Source organism: Apteryx mantelli, chromosome 9 (assembly GCF_036417845.1).
Source record: "Apteryx mantelli isolate bAptMan1 chromosome 9, bAptMan1.hap1, whole genome shotgun sequence".
Classification (NCBI taxonomy): Eukaryota; Metazoa; Chordata; class Aves; order Apterygiformes; family Apterygidae; genus Apteryx; species Apteryx mantelli.
In genome coordinates, this window is record NC_089986.1 from 14,259,881 (window position 1) to 14,277,264 (window position 17,384).

Here is a 17,384-nt window from a genome sequence, read left to right on the forward strand (position 1 = left end):
AAGTTAAATAAAGAGACGTTCCAAGAGCTCAGTTCTGGGATCTATTTATTTATCCAGCATCTGAGCAATACCAGCTCTCAAGATTGGAGATAAACAAACACCTCTAATAGTAATAATCCTAATCATAACGATTATCTGACAGTTCTACCGCAGATCTTTGTCTAGGTTATGAGATACAAGCCCTATGAAAAAAAGGCCAACCAACCTGGCAGACCTCACAGGGCACGCAGCAGCTGCAATGAGAAATAACTTAAGTCTCTGCAGGAGCAGTCTACTGAAGTAGTGGGGGTTTTTTGCACATTATTCTGTGTCACTACCCCTGAGACACCAAAAGTGAAAACACCACCTTTCTCCCCAAGGCTGCAGTTCACTTCAGGACAGGACCCTGTATGTTTGAAGGCTGTGCAGAATTGCTGCAAAAAGAGAAACAGAACAAAACTTTCATGGAAAACATCAGCAGTGGAGTGAAACAATGCAAATTACAAAAGCAACTATGTTGGTGTGAATCCTGAGTTATTCCATGATTCCTAGGTAGATGCTCCAGATTTCTGTCAGGCTGACAAAAGACTCTGGCCCAGTGCAACAGTGCAGAGATAGGCAAAGAGCAATTACTTGAGGTGGAAAGAATTTGGCAGAGATGACTTAATAAAGGCTTGCAACAAGACCCCAAAGACAAATGCCTGAGCACGGCTGGTAGCAAGTCTTGCAGAAGCACAGGCAGAAGGCAGAATGAACAGTGTGGAGCGGTTAGAGGTCTGACTTTTCTATATACATGAGATCTCCTCCCTTCAGTTTGGATTTTCATAAATAGGGAGCTTTCAAAGGCAGAACTGGAGTAGGGCAATAATCTATATCACAGACGTTTCTCCAAGTTTGGGCTCCCACTCTACTTCCTGATCCATTTGCTTCTCCCTCCGCTTCCCACCACGGTCTTTGATCAAGTCATTATTGCACCCATGTTGCATTTCAAAAATCCTAGTGGTGTGAGTGAGCAGGGGAGTACTGTGTAACCCAAAGATAGTCACAGCAGTGCCTGCTGAAGGCACAACGTGCCCCAGTAGGTTGTAATGTGGAAGACCCAGCAGGGCAAGATAGCGGTGTAAAAATCAAGTTCTCCCCATACAAGATCACTAAAAGATTAAGATGCACATAAAGTTTGTATAAGCAGAAAAGGAACAGCTTTATGGAACAGCCTCTCCTGCAACATGGAGAGTCTAAACTTTATATTAGTAACACATGAAGTCCTGAAAATAATGTTGTATAAGAACAGAAGCATAACATGCACATGGCAAGGAAAAACTTGAGACAAAGACAGAATAAGCAAGACTGATTCAGACTCTCGCACCTTTTGCTCACCAGTGATCTGACATTAGGAGAGGAGCAAGGCCCTATGCACAGTAGGGCTGTTTTATTTATTTTAAACACAAGCACAGTCTGAAAGGCCTTTCTTTATTTAGATCCAAGGCTGATGGTTACAGACCACAGATGTACGAATCCTGCTGTGCTTCACAGATGTGCAACGGGGCATGCAGGCAAGTGGGAAGATGAGACCGTTGGGGGGGGGGGAGGGGGGGTCAGCATTTATAAAACAGGAGCAAGTGCTCAGAAAAGACACACAAGTATACAGAGAGGAAAATAAAAACAAGCTATTGTGATCACATGGCGAATGAGCCAGGAGATTATATAGACAAGAACAAGATGAGACAAGGGAAAGAAAACTCAGGGGAAGGGTTAGCAGGGTAGAAGAGAAGGACTTGTTTTGCAATCGACAGTGATCAAGTTTTCCAGGTTACTTGTTATTTTTGGACCAGGGTTCCCATCAGCTCCCAGGAGACAGCAGCAGGACTGGAAAGCTGCACTTCACCACACTGTTCATGAGCAGACCGTCCGCAGCAAGCTCCAACAATGTTACTGAGTCAGCAGCTCGCAGCCAGCAAGCACTGTCAGTGTAAGTTGTTTTCTCCTCCACTCATTCTCAGAGCTGGAAACCCCCGGGGGGGGGGGGGGTGTTAGGAAACATCATGGCCTGCAGGCTAGGTTTTACCAGAAAAAAAAGATGACTAAGGCAGCAAAGCTAAGAGGATGTAATTAAAGAAAAATTGCAGACTGCAAAGAGATCCTCCCACACCCACCTGCCAAGCCTAGCGGATACTTCATTGACACAGGCCAACCAGCCAGCACACAGGAGAGCCACCCGCTTCAGGCAAGTTGCCCTTCTGCCCATGAGACACGATGTCGGAAACCCACTGAAGGACCTTTTCCATCTCCATGGGCTGGAGAGCTTATTCTTCTATCCACTGCCCATGATCTCATCACCTTCCCTGCCCCTTCTTAGTTTTCAGATCTTCTCAGAACTCATCCCACTGACTACTTCAGCTAGCTGCATCCAAGGTATTTCTAGATGGTCTGAAAACATCAGCTACTTTAGGAAAAAATCCTGCCTGTGAAGAATTTTCCTACTTATGATACATATTTGGAAGCTGCAAAGAAGACCCAAAGGCACATTTGGACTTGGGGTGCTTGTTCAAAGCAATTTGTCTAAAGTCTGTGTAGCACAATCAATGTCACAGGTCTGATCAAGAGTCCAAAGCCCACGGAAACTGACAGCTGTCATCAGCTGTCCCAGCCCCGCTGTGCACCAAAATCTTCTCTCACATCATGCTAGAGTCACCAAAACCCCTCAGTTCAGGGTCATGATATTTAACTTTTTACATTCTCAGAGTCTAAAACAAGAAACAGAATAACACCCTTTCCCATATCTGGGAAACAACACTGTGGCCTTCAAAAGGCCTTTATTTTGAAGGTATACAGAAGAGGGGAAAAAAGCCTAAGGAGCTGACAGGATGACATGGTTTTAATGACTGACAGGACATGTTCTCACACTGAGGTACGATCAACATTTAACCTAATCACATCATCACTTTCCTCCCCCTCTACAGGGCTCCCTGCAGGGGCATCCCGAGCATCTGCTTAGAAGAGCAACAACAGAGCTCAGGGAAGCTACTGCTACAGTTCAGTAAGTAACAAGGAAAGTCCTAAACCTCAAATTCTAACATCAGTTTTCCAACCAATTTACTACAGAGATTTTCACGTCACCATGACTGTGCCAGACACGGCTCTCACTTGCTCTAGAGAAACCCAGGAGCTGAGACAGAGACCTCAGCCCTTCTAGCCTGGCTTTGGGGATGCCCTGGGTTGCTCTGCTGGCCCAAAAGCAATCACTCTCAAGGTGGAGATAAAGCAGGCCAATATTTGGTCCATGCAGCTGTACAACAGCAGTAATAGCCTTTGCTTTTCATACCCCACAGGACTGTTGTGAGGATTAGCTCATGTTTATTCACCACCATTTTTCAAAGCACTGCATGAGTGCCAAACTTCAATTTTTTTATTTATTTTTTTTAAATATATTCCTTGCTTTGTCATTCCCTCCCAAAGGGATACATCTCTCCCCTCCTGAGAAGCAAACAAGCACAAGGTCACTGGCAGTGGGAGTTAGAAAGCATGTTCCAGGCTGTTCCTCCTCCCCCAAAACCGCAAATGCCATCAACCCCCGATGGCCATTCGGGCCAGGGGCCAGCGCAAGTACCCAGCAGCCAGGCCTCCCCGTGCAGCAAGGGAAGGGACTGTACAGGATACACGGCAGGATGTTTAATCTAACCTCATTTCCTTTTTGGTTTCAAGGAGCAAAGCAGGGGTCAAGCAGCCAGAGAGAGACAACTCTGACCCTGGAGTCGCACAGCCTGCCCGTGAGCCCACGGCGGTGCGGGGGTCTCAGCGCAAGCCCCCCTCTGCGGCTGCCCTTCTCAGGCGGAAAGCAGAGCAGATGCTGCCGATGAGGTGTCCACACAGGGCGTGTGCCGATGCATCCCAACCCTCAGGGAAAGTGCCAAACCGTTCACTCAGCCTTGGCACAGGGAGACGGTTCAGATCCGAGCATACACTAGAGCTCGTGTTTTGTGCAAGTGCAGGCAAATCCAAAGCACGACTTTTTCTTCTGCAAACAGACTTGTTGAGCCAGGTCAAAAGAGCAATCATTATAACACAGCTCATGCTCAGCCATCAGTGGAGCGAGTATGAGACAACCCATTACAGGTTCCTCAGCAGGACAAAGGTGCCGAGAGCGCTGGCTTACGAACCTGGCCAAAACCCAGGAGCATTAGGCTTACACATTGGGTTAAAGAAGGTAAACACCAAAATGGAAATGGCTCTGTCCAACCAGTACCTTCCCTTGAATACAGTGTCTGAAACCCAGGCATCCATGCAGATAGCCAGAACATCCACCAGTCCATCAGCTAGCAGGAAATCACAGCTGAAATGAATATAAGCCTCTAGACATTACAAAAGCAAATTATGATGACTCAGACATGTAATAAGAAAGTATGTTTTTCAACTCATTGCTTTGATAAGTTTATAATACATTTATTAAATGAGGAAAAGAAAAACCTCAGAGCCAGTAGAAACTGAAATGGAAGTTAGACCATACCTGAAAAACAACTAGATTATTCTATATTGATTTTACTGAAACGAGAAGCAAACAGTTAGTTAACCCCATCCCCTACTTCAGAGGAAAGTTTTTTGATAAGCTTGGGGTGAGCAAAGCTCTGGGACAGGCTTTGAATTCAGAAAGAATCACTTAGTTTTTAGTATGACAAATTTAGTGTCACTGCCCATAGATGGTGACACTACACAGACAGAGCATCTTTTAGGATAAGCTCCTCAGGAGAGTTCTGCAAGCTTCAATGGGATCACATATGAGCCAAATTATATTCTCATTTCATTCACAGAATTTCTTTCCAGAACTCCAAACAGTACATGTACACTGGCATTTAAGAAACTTCCTACATACTTCTAGCCCCCAAATTGTAGAAAACAAACAAACAAAAAAAAAACCCACCACATGAAGGCAATGACAGCACAGAAAGTACAACAAAAGCAACATAGCTGTGACTTCTCAATAGGTTTTAAAATGTAGCAGCTGATGATTTGTCTCCTGTATTCTGTTGCTGCAAGGTTACTGCACTACAAGCACAAACACTGCCCAGGACAGGCGTTTGCTTCTCCAGCTGGAAACAGGTTTCAGCAGAAGCGCCTTTGCCATGCTCTGACCTGCAGGTCTTCACCTATTAAATTGCCTATAGCAGCTACAAGGTTATGAATGTACTCAAAGCAGAAACACAGAGCAAAATGTTCCAGAAGTGTTTTAAACATTCAGCTTGGCGTGAAATAGAGATTCCCACAGTTTCTGTTCTTACTAGTCATGAACAGGAAGCCTTACTACAGGTACCTGACTTGCCACAGCACAGGTCTTGACCTAGAAAAAAACCACCCTAAACTTTTCTCCCTTTCCCTTCCCATTCTGACAAAGAAGTTCACAGAACACCATTTTCTTCAGGGAAAGGTAATAGCTACAAGGCAGAAGTTGTTGGGATAAGAGGATGATAACGAAGATATCAGTGGCTGCAAAATACTGACTGTACAGCATCATTCAGGGTATTTCATAACGCAGAACAGAGACCATCAGATTACAGTAGCAACGATTCATCCCCCAGCTTCATGCATACCCTCCACTCTAGGAAAAACAGCATTTTACAGTTCAGTTTACTCTAAATGGAAACCCCTCCTGCATCAGGGTGTTACTGGGGGGTTTCATTGGGCTTTTTTTCCTGCAAACTCTCCATCAAAGGCAGATCACTTTCGGACTTAGTTATTCTATACTAAAACGAACAAAAAAGCACATTTCTCTCCCCCTCCTTTGAGGGCTGGCCATGGAAACTTACTGTACACACCAGTGACCCATAAGGCCCCATTGGATACCCAAGTCCGGACATCCCTGCTCACCGTGGGGTTCCTCACCTGGTCCCTGCAGCTGGGGGGGGCAGGGGACAAAGGGAGGCTTGGGCCTCCCAGAACAAGGAGCACAGGGCAGGTTCGGGGGCAATGGAAGGGTGGAAACCATATCTGGGAGGCTGGGGAAGAGATGGAAGAGTGGGAATATCACCTTGGAGAGGGGCAGATGGATGAGGGGGCATGTCACCTGCAAGGATGGAAGGGAGGATAACTCTAGGGGGGGCACTGGGAGAGAAGGGAGGGAGCATGGAGAGGGCTCGGGGGAGACAGGGGCATCCCCAGCTGAGAAGGATGGAGGGGGGATAACCCTGGGGGGGCACTGGGAGAGAAGGGAGGGAGCATGGAGAGGGCTCGGGGGAGACAGGGGCATCCCCAGCTGAGAAGGATGGAGGGGGGATAACCCTGGGGGGGCACTGGGAGAGAAGGGAGGGAGCGTGGAGAGGGCTCGGGGGAGACGGGGGCATCCCCAGCTGAGAGGGATGTAGGAGGGGGGATAACGCTGGGGGGGGGGGGGGCACTGGGAGAGAAGGGAGGGAGCGTGGAGAGGGCTCGGGGGAGACGGGGGCATCCCCAGCCGAGAGGGCTGCAGCAGGGGCGATAACGCTGCCGCGGGGGCTCGGGGCTCGGGGCGGGCGCCGGCGGAGCCTCACCTGGATGTAGGCGCGCTGCAGGTAGCTGTAGGGCACCCTGCGCTGGAAGTCGGCGCGCACCTCCTCGGCGGCGCGGTGGCGGGAGGCGGCGCCCAGGCGCGGCTCCTCGCAGCGCCGCAGGCAGCCGGCGCGCCGCAGCACCGAGCCCACGAAGGGCAGGTCGCCGCCGGCGCCGGGGCCCAGCGGCACCAGCCGCACCTGCTCGCGGCAGCGCCGCCGGCACCGCAGCCTCGCGGCGCGCAGCTCCCGCCGGCTGCGCAGCGCCCGCTCCAGGCAGCGCGCCGCGCCCGCGAAGTCGCCGCCGTAGTAGGCCTCCACGCCGCTGGCGTACAGCGCGTCGAAGGGCTCCAGCGGGCCCGGCTCCGCCGCGCACCCGCCGCTCGCCGCGCACCGCGGCGGCGCCGAGAGCAGCAGCAGCAGCAGCGGCGGCAGCGGCAGCAGCAGCAGCAGCAGGGCCCCCCGGGGCCGGCTCCCGGCGGCCATGCCCGCGGCGGGGCGCGCTGCGCTGCGCGGGGGCTGCGCGGGGTCGGGGCGGCTCTGCCCTAGGCGGCCGTGGCGGGGCCGCGGCGCGGCTCCATGTGCGCCCGCCGCCGCCGCCCGCGCTGCCGGCCGTGTGCGCCCGCCCGCGCCGCCGGCACCTCTTAAAGGCCCCGCGCCCCGCCCGCGCCTCCCTGCCTGCCTGCCTGCCTGCCTCCCGCCCGCCCCCGGCGCTGCCGCCGCGGTGCTCGGCGCTGCGCGGGAGAGGCGGGCGCGGGGCTCGCTCTGAGCCGGGCGTCAGCCCGCCGAAGAAACCCGCTTTCCACCGAACCCCTTCTTGCAGGGGAGGGGCGCCCCCACTTTTCCTGATGGCTCTGCACCACCCCGGGGCGGCTCCCAAAGCACCGCTGCCACCCTGGCCACGGCTTGGGACATCGGCTCTAGGTGACTTGCACCGTGGCTATAATGATTTTTTAGAACATCTCAGCTTCAGAAAACACATCAGCCCTTCCTCCTTGTTTTCTCTTCCTTACCCCCACACCTCCTCCTGCTTCCCTAATTCCCTGCAGGAGGCATTATTTTTTGCAGGGTGTTTTGTGACACTTTGCAAGTCTGTTGCTCGGAGCTGTTGCTCTTTGGTTTCCCCACCCCTAACCCCTCTTGCCCCAACAGCCTCCCACTGCTGAGAATTCTGCAAATAAATCATCCAGGATGGGCAAAACAAGTGGCTGGTAAGCCTTTTCAGCTCCCAGCTGTGTGTATGTCTCGCTCCCTCCAGGGCTTTCTCTTCCAGTGCTGCAAAACCCTGCCCTGCCAAAATGTTACTCATTTTTGCATGAATTCTAAAACATTCTTGTGACGAGCCATTTGGCAACGCAGCCTCATGACACATGAAAAAATCTGTTGGCATTTTAAACAATCTCAGTGTTGAACACCTGTCAGCAAGAAGTTTTTAATATTAATACAGTTAATTTGGCTGAAACCGGCTTTTCCTGAGTGAGACGGAATGGGCAAATCTTGGATCCCATTAAATGTTTTACTGTAAGCTGTTCTCAGCTGGAGTACTCAAAAGTCTGTGCATACAGTATCCCACTCAGTAGGGTCTCTCACCAGGGATTGTGGCCTTAGTTATTTCAGACATTTCAGGAGTAACTCTGTAGTGGTTGGCCATCTTTTCACAGACTAAAATTACTGCAAATGGAACAGGTTTGAAGCCCAATAGGTCCAGATTTTATTACTGCATTAAGCCAGATGTTCCTCACAGTCATGCTGGGCTTTCCTCTCTGCTGCTCTACTGGCTTTGATCAAATTATTCCTGGTTTACACTGCCGTGTCCAAGATCAGATCCAGGGCTCAACACCCTCTACTTGGGAAACCAATCAGGTTATGGAGTCTGGTTTACAACAGTTTCACATATGGGAAGTTTTTTTTCCACATGGCTGGAGATTTACTAGAGATCTTGATGGAGAGTTTTCCCATCTGGCAAAGATTTCATAACCATCTTCACAGTTGCTTTTTTGCACATTAGCACAAAATGTTTCAAAGTTTTTGGTGTCCCTCTGTCCTTCTGCCCTGCCATGCTAGCCTGCTGGGGAGGTTGCTCACAAGCAGTCTAACCAAACCCATTTGAAGGGAGGTCCCCAGCATGAGAGGTACATGCTCCAGCCACCAGGCCATGCGATATAAATGGCTTTCTTGCTCTCATGTTCTCAGGTCCAAATAAGCTTTCCCCAAGGGAAGGATTATCAGCACTTGTGGGGAATGGGGGGGGAACATTATGAGAGGGCTAGTTTGATCTTCTCGAGAGTCATCTGAGGATTTTGCTGCCTAGATATAAAACACAAGTACCACTAGTGACTGCACTAGGTTAAATGGGGAGTGAGCTTTTCCCTAAATCACAGTGATAAAGCACCTGGCTCTTTGGCTGCACTTTCTGAAGGATACACCTCAAATATCTGTTTGCAAATAGGCTGTATGTAATTCCATACTGTTTCCGAGTCCTCAACATCACCGCGCATATAGTGATATTATTGAGGCCCTGCATAGAAAGGAATGCAGAAAGCGAATGAATGTCTGGAGAGAGCATGAAGTGAAACAAAATGTTTTATTTCAGCCTGCTGCATTTTCTGATCCACATGTTTCTTTCATTAAAAATCCCTTTTGAAAGAATAAAGAAAAGGTTCTTAGTCACTTCTGGCATCCCGCAGCCCAAATCGGCTGCACTTCTTCAAGGAGTTTCTCTGTAGGCACCAGGAGAGTTGCTCCTGAAATAAAGTTCAGCTCCAGGACCAGTCTGCCACTACTCCTGCTTTGCAGTCCTCCTGCCTATGGCCATCCTTTCTTTGTTCACAAAAGCTTGTGCTTTCCCTCACCTTGATGCTTCCTTGCTACCTAGTTGCAACCAAGAGCTCAGAAAGGGTTGGCACATAAAAGTCACTCAATCTAGGCTGTCTTTAGGACATTCCAGTGGAGTTGCTCGAGCAGTCACCCTTCTTTCTATGCCTCTGTCTGCTGCATAAATTGAAAGGTAGAGACCAGATGGAAATAAGTTTGCTGGTCCCCTGTTTGGGCGTCTTGTTCTTGCAAAAGATCTCAATTGTAGCAATTCAGCAATGTAGCTGCTGCAGCCAACAGCATGGCAGACAACATGGGTTTGCCTTCTTCAAGTCCCGAGTGGCAGCAATGGTCTGGAAAGGAGATGGATTTAGAAGTCTTGCACATATAAAGGCAGGATTTCACCCAGCAGAAGAGTTACTAGTTTAGGATGTTACAGCTCTGAATCAGTCCCCAAGATGCCTGAGACATCCCTCATGCCTCTGGTGAAAGGAATAATTCTAAATATGTAACAACTCAGCCCGTGTTCAGATGTTGATCCTGGCCCCTGTGCAGTTGTTTTGAAAGGTCTTTTCTTACATAAATAGATTCATCTGAAGCTTTTTTTTTTTTCCTGAGGAAAGCTCTGATGTGTTGGTCAAACCACTGATGACTTGGCAACAAGATAAGAGAAGATTTTAGAATACCTTTCAAAATGGCTGTTTAACATGCACTTTAAGTAGAACTTATTTGTGCAGACCTATGTTTCAAGCCCTCTCTGTTTCATTTGTAGGCTGGCCCTCCTTTTTAATTCGTAGACAAACTTTATAATTCCCAAATCAAACAAATGTGACCTCTTCAGCCATGTACTTTAGTGACAGAGGTTCAAATTGGATGGAAAAGTACAACGTAGCCTCACTGAAGGGCCTTGGTCCTTGCCTCATGTACGTAAGTTTATTGAATATACTGGAACTATTACTGAACTACCTGATGATTTAGGCCCTAATCCAGGTCTGGATTTTGTAGAATGCCTCTGTCTATCTCCTTTTTTATTCAGGAAGAGGTAGGAGTGATTGTGAACGTTGATGGATGAGTGGCAATGAATTCCAAGTAGATTTGCTACAATAATAAATGTGTGACACACTTTGGGACTGTCCTTCAATGGAAAATTCATCATCAGAATCACATAAAACCAGTCTAGGGTTGGGGGGGGGAGGGGTGAATGGATGAGTGACCGAGAAGGAATTTTCTCTTTAAGTCAGGATTGTTGTTTTAGCAAGACGAATACACATTGCAACAAGGCTGGACGGGGCTGGAGAGTGCAAGGTGTGTGCTGGCGAGGCCACCTCATCTGCTCCCAGGTTTTGTCTGTTGTTGCTTTGCTGACGACTGACAAATCTATTTCCGTATGCTTGGCCTGTCTCTTGTTCCACTGTGTGTTTGAGCCTATCTCTGAACCTGGATGGATCACAGATAATTTGAGTTCAGTATAAGTGAACAGGAGGTCTTTTTTTTTTTTTTTCCCTCCTGCACCTTTTTATTTTTACTTCCTTCTAGCAATATTTCTGTACAATCCAGACTTAGGACCTGGGAACAGCTAACTCCATCTTTTTCCCCCAGACAGATATCTGACCTGTGGTCAAACACTGCATGTTCTTTCTCCATAACATACAACCTCAAGAGCTGGAGATGTCCTCTGTCATAACAGGGCCCTATTGTAACATTTCTCCAAGGCACGTCCATCTCATAGCTTGCTGATGACAGCCTCTTTCTTTACGACTTCCCAGTTACCTCTGCAGCTGGACACAACAATTGCCAACACTGCTTACAGGGTCGTTGCTCCAAGTGCGTCGCCCACTTGTGTGTCCTTCCTCGCACACGCTGCACGCATTTCACATCCTCCCTTCAGCATCCAGGAAGGTGCTGCCTGGGCTCAGACAGAAGGCAGGTGCTTGGCCACATCGCCTGTCTGCTACGCTCACTGGTAGCGCCAGCCCTGGCAGCTCGTTCTCATCTTTCTCCCACTCCGGCCTCTCTGCTTCATTCCATGAGAATTCCTGTATCTTTGCATGATTTGGAAAAGGTTTTACCCGCTATAATCCCCAGGACGTCTCTTCTACAGTACAAACCAAAAGCAACCCCCCAAAGCCATCTCTGTAGTGTCCCCTCCACTGTGCCTCCAAACGCTTTGCATATGTGCTTTACTTTGCAAGCGCTTTGTGATACTCTGATATCCATGTGCTGGATCTGATATAAAAACCTATATACAAGAGCAGGGACATGTACAACACAAAGCTCGCTGTTGGCACTCAGTAAAGAAATACAATAATATAAATCACATGAGCAAAAGACTCTTCTGTTTTCCCATGTGTAGGCAACAGTATAACTTTATTAAATTCCAGGTGCCTATATTCTTTGCTTACTCAGAAACTTGGATTGTATGGTGTTGCCATTATAAATTAAAAAACAATAAAAATAAAGTTCAAAAAGCACAAAATACGTGACCACAGGCACACTGGTGTCTAGGAGGGGTTGGCCACATGCCTGTATCTTTGAGCTTGGCTTTAAAATACCTCCATAGCCCATATTATCTAAGATTACAATAATTAGTAACACTAAGAAATTATTCTGTTGCACTCTGCATAGCACTTTTCTTACACTAATAGCACACTGCTTTACATCTTTAAGGAGAGTTGCTGTTATGAACAGGAAAAAGCACCTATAAGTGATATAAACTGAGAAAATTTAATCATATAATCATATGACACAGTTATTTTCAATACATAGTCCTGAGTTAATAAGACTTGTGAATGGTTTCATTGTATAACAGTCTGAATTTAAGCTGCAAGCTGTAGCAGTTTTGGTTTTAGAGTGCAAACAGGGTCCAATTCATGGCTGGTGTAGTTGAAGTCAGGGACATTAACTGTAATGCAGGCTGGGACATGCCGAAGGAAGTGGTTCCACCTGGTTAATTTTGGCCACGTGAGCTCAGGTAGAGTCTGCCTCTGCTTGGGATTGGATCAAAGTCTGGTCCATCCAGCAACAGACCCCAGCTGAGGTTGTATCTCAAGGGTACGTTATGAGATGATCAGCTGGATGCTGGTGTGGAAGCTGACTCTCATCATGATATTTCATGTGGACCAGCACACAGTAATCGGGGAAAACCGTTGTCACCACCACCCTGGGCAGGTTTCACACTAGTTATCCAGAGTTCATAGTTCTGGGGTTATTTAACAATATATTACAACCTGCCTTCATGTATGACCAGGAAAACCCTTGGGGTAAACATCTGATGGACTTGATTCCCAGGTTTCCTTGTGCTGGCAGCTCTGTTGCCTGCAATGGGGCTATTCCTGCTGAAAGGGTGTCTGGCGTGAGGACTGAATTTATGCTGTGCGGCATGAGAAAACCACTGTTTGTGGAAGCAAGATGTGGCCACTGCAGTGGGACAACAGGGGAAATGCTCAGGGACCCCTCAAGAGCTGTTTTGAAGTAGTTTGTATATTTGAGTGTAAATGTCAAAGGAACCCCCATTAAAATCATTATAATTACCCCAAAATCCTGTGTGGCCATAATTTTCTCTGCACAACCTCATGCTTATTTTTCCTATGCATTAACTCATAATCTGGGCACCTTGATGCATTTATTATTCTTGTCATTCCCTTTGTCAGTTTTGGTCCGGCCGCGAAATGTCATTCAGCACTTTTAAACAATATTTAAACATAAGATCATGTGAAACCTGTGGGGCTGCTGAGCCAGTTAAAATAGATGCTGAATTCCACTCCAAAACATAGCCTGCAAACAACAAGGTTTTTATCCACAGAGCTTTCCCCCTGAGTTACCCAGCAGTGAGAGACTGTGGATCTCCAAGAATAAATATTTCCTTTCCCAGCAGAGCTCACCACATGATCCAGACCCCGATTTATTGTGAAAAGAAAGAAAGAAAGTCACACATGGGGAAGAGGCCCACTAGGGGGGCAGCCCTATAGGAGAGAAAGAAGAATTTTAGCTGGGGGAAACCCAAAGTCCTCGCAGTGAAATTGGAAGAGGGGAGAGAGCTGCAGGAGAAGCCCAAGAGGTAGCGAAAGTCCACTGAGGAAATTAAATACAAATTTGGCAATGCTGGAAAATGTGCTGCAGAGGGGAACTCCCTGGAAGAGGCATGGATTAACGCCAGCGGTGATAACCGGGAGCGCTGCCATCGCCCAGCCCAGAGCGGCTCTCAGCGGGAGTGCGGCAAATACCAGCGGTGCGAGGAAGCTCCTGCTCATGCTGCCAAAATTGGCCGAGTGGAGAAAGAGTGGGAGAGGAGAGGCTCTCGTGTTGCCAGTCTTGCCCAATTTTATTTTTTATGATTCAGTGAAAAGGGGGGGAGATGACAGACTATAAAAAATGTTGAGCTCATTTCTTTTGCAAGTATCAAGTTTCATGTGGCTTCCATTTCACAGTTCGTCTTTCTTGTATGTTAATGCAATTTTGACTAATCTGACCAAGAGGAGTAAATCAACAGGCAGATCATTTGCAACACAAGAGAAACTGGAGGAAATGGTGTGCAGTTATTAAAAAGTATAACTCTCTGTGTAGCCCTGTACCTGCTCCCTGATCTGCTCTGACTCTGGTTAAAAGTAAAATCTTCACGGGCTGAAGTGATGCTGAGACAGACCATGGACATACTGTGCATGCAGAGAGACAGGCCCAGAGGTGGTTGAAACTAAATAAACTGCAGAGTGCATTTGGCAGAATCATTTTTACTGCAAGATGCTAGGGTTGTATGGCAGTAGTTTTAGGATCCTAAAATGCTCTACTAATGCTATAAATCACTTCATAGGCAGACAGGTTGCTGGCACACAGCTGCCCACCCAGATGTGGGAAGGGAAGAAACCAACCCAAGACATCTCAGCAGAACCCTATCTTAAATGAAATTACCCCAGAGAAATAGAGCAGAACTTGCATTCTTAACATTTTGTGTAATACACAGACCTTTGTGGGTCCTATTCTCTCCTCACATGGGTGTAATTCTGGAGAAGGAGCCTGAAGCCAGCTCTGTGGTCCTGGGGCAAATGGGAGGAAAATAAAGATTTCAGTGTTGTTGGGCCATGGTCATGCAATGGATCAGGCCTGGATTCACCTGGAGGTGGCGCCGTAGCATCTACTCCGGGCTGTTTGGCACCAATTTGGTAGCACACAGCAGTGGGGGCACCTCCTGGCGCCCAGCCTGGGAGAGCTTTCCCAGTCCTAGATCAGCCTCAACCAAGACACAGTCAAAAAAATCAGGAGAATGAGGGTCTGTGGTCGGATGGGGTGGGAAAGAGAATACACTGTCATTCCTCCTCTTGTGCATTCCCCCTCTCATGCATTCATCCTCTCGCCCCATCCTTTGTGCTGGCTGCTGGGCTGAGCGTGGCTCGGGGACCTCACCGGTGACATGAGGACAACTCTCAGAGCATGTACCTAGATCAAGAACCGGGGAACACTCGACTCTGCGCAGGTGCTACCTAGCACCCTTCCTGTTAGAGGAAGGTCTGAGAGGGCTGGCACGGGTGGATGGAGGAATGAAACTGGAAGGGGTGGCTAAATAACGCCGAGTATTTGCAGAGCTGCTGCAGGCCAATGGAAAACATTCTGTTTGGAAACAATTCTGCCAATCCAAGCAATGACATATTCCCTCACTCCCTTTTCTCTTCTCTTCCCCTGTGGCCAATTTTTGGACTCTGTTAAAGCTGAAGTAAAGCAGCATAGTTAGTCTGGTTTCACACTGGTATAAATTACAGAAAAGTTGGTTAGCAAAACTGCAGGACAGATGCATGTGGGAGCAGTGGTGTAAACATGAAAAGTGACTCCAGTTGGCTCAAGATCAACACTGAAATCTCTGAGACCAGAATCTGGCTTTAGTTCCCTTGTACCACCCTCTGCTTCCCTTCGCAGTGATGCAAAGTGCCAGCGATGCCAGCCACATGCCAGCCAGCAGTGGCACTACAGAAACTGATGGTAACATCAGCTGGGGAGCATATGGCAATAGCAGCAAATTCAGATGGTGATAATGAAGTAGAGAGGAGCAAATATCCTATTTCATTTAAGCGTCCCCTGTGATTAAAAAAATTGCGGGAGAGAAAACTACTGAAGAATGGAAAGGAAATTGCCTCTGCGTTCGCTTTTGTACAGCACTCTGTGGAAGCTGATGTTGCTGTGATTAGCGATTGTTTCTCTTAGGAGAGCAGGAGAAAGCCTCAGAGGGAATCGATTCCCAGTATGCCAGCTGCCACACACCCAGGTGTGATAGGAAAGCTATGGCAAATGAGCAGCCTGAAATCGCTCAGGACAGAAAAACCAGAATCCAGCTATCCTGGCCCTGCTCCCTGAGACCTGGCATGGGGGAAACCCTTTGCTAGAGCAAGCGCTGAAGGAGAGAGTCTCAGCAGACAGGGTTTTCACTGAAACAAGCTATTCACTAAAACTTCACCAGTATCTCCAGGGCCTTTTTTGGCTGGGGATGGATGTAGCAGGGGAGCAGATCTCAGCCTTACTGTAATCACTGAAAATAGAAGCCTGTGTGCATTTGCTCCCTCTCTCCTAAATGGCATTACCTTTGGGACTTGTCCAAAACAAGATCTAGGAGGGTAGCCAGGAGGGAATATCTCTGAGTACAGTAGCAAGGACTCTGTTTCTGTAATTTTCTAGTTTCTGTAATAGAGCTTCTGGTGAAAAATAACTAAGCCACAGACAGAGCCGCTTTGTATCTGCTCCTTGCATAGGGGATCTCAGCTGTTAGAAATTAGAGTGTGGTTACTTATCTGACCCCTGTAATTTCTTTAGAGAACAGTTATCAGGTCTCACAAGCAGCCCTTTGGCCAAGCCTTCAGGACTGGGAGTGAAGTTTTCTCAGTGTGCCAGGCCAAAGGTGCTTTTTGAAGTAGATACCCAGAGAGGAGACCTAAAAACTTCCATGACCTTTTGCTGTGTTAATCCGTCACACACTGACAATTGGATGGCTCAGACGGGCTGGATGCTTCGCTTAAGGAGGAGCGAGGTTTCTCGTAGGAAGTAGGATTTCAATGGCAAAAGAGATATGTGAAAGCCTTAATCATTGTGCCAGGGTGTGCTTCTGTTTAAGGAGATTCTGACCTTATCATTTGGCAGGAAAGATTGCTGTGAACCCGTCTTTACAATTTGCCCGTCTGTTTATTTATTTCTTTAAACAGCCTCAGTTATTATAAGCCAAGAGGGTCACTGTGAGCAGCAGGTGCTCAAGAGGCCGGCGGGTGCTCTGCAGCAAAGGGCAGCAGAGCCTTTCCAAGCAGGGTATAAGGCATTTCCAGGGGATTAACAACTGGTTAAGTGGAGATGCAGCCCTAAAATGCATCTCAGAAGGTCCCTGACTGCAGCCGGATGCTAACCTCCAGGTGCCTCGTGCCAATAGGACTAGTGCTGTTATGAATTACTACAAGCTTTCAAAACAATGCATTCTTTGAAACGGTGGGTTTGATGGTTTTTGAAAAGGGCTGCACAAACAGCTTTGGAGAGTGTATTTCCTTGCTGGCTTGCAGCTATAATCAAAGGCGGTATGGCTGTGATTTTCTCTTATGCCTTTTGCCATCCTGCCCTTCAGGGCCTCAGTTCAGCTGGTGTCTGTAGAGGCAAAACTGCACCTTAGCTCATTAGTTGGTGCCTCTGATGCAGCACCAACAGCAACACTGATGGTGCACAGTGATGTGCATCAGCAAAAGATAAAGGAGCCTGAACCCAGGCCTCACTGCAATGTCCGTCCCCCACCACCACCCCCAGCCCAGCCCAGCCAGCAGAAGCCTTTTTTTTGCCAAGAGGAAGCAGGATGTGGGAACAAGAAGGGTTTTGACCCCATTTTGGTCTCAGACCTCTTCTTGCCCCTGTAGTCAAGAGGGAACTTGGTATGTGGGGGATTTTGGGCCTACTTAATTTTATGCAGTGCACCGAGTAAGGGGGGACTTATTTTCTGAACTCCACGTCATTTCAAATGTTGCTTTGTATTTCTTCACTGGCAACACAGGGTACCATTTTATTGCCTTGTGTAAATTGCCTGTTGTTTTACTGAAGCATAAAAACACTTGGCAAAGCTACAGC

The 17,384-nt window shown here is 48.0% G+C and overlaps 1 protein-coding gene across 1 annotated transcript in view; it reads right to left on the minus strand.

Moving 5' to 3' along the window:
• The window catches only part of P3H2 (prolyl 3-hydroxylase 2), an 88,970-nt gene extending 81,990 nt beyond the window's left edge, over positions 1–6,980 (minus strand). The window contains exon 1 of the mRNA XM_067301450.1: positions 6,498–6,980. Within this exon, the coding sequence (XP_067157551.1) occupies positions 6,498–6,980 (483 nt within the window). The remainder of the gene's footprint in view (positions 1–6,497) is intronic.
• Between the last annotated feature and the right edge of the window lie 10,404 nt (positions 6,981–17,384).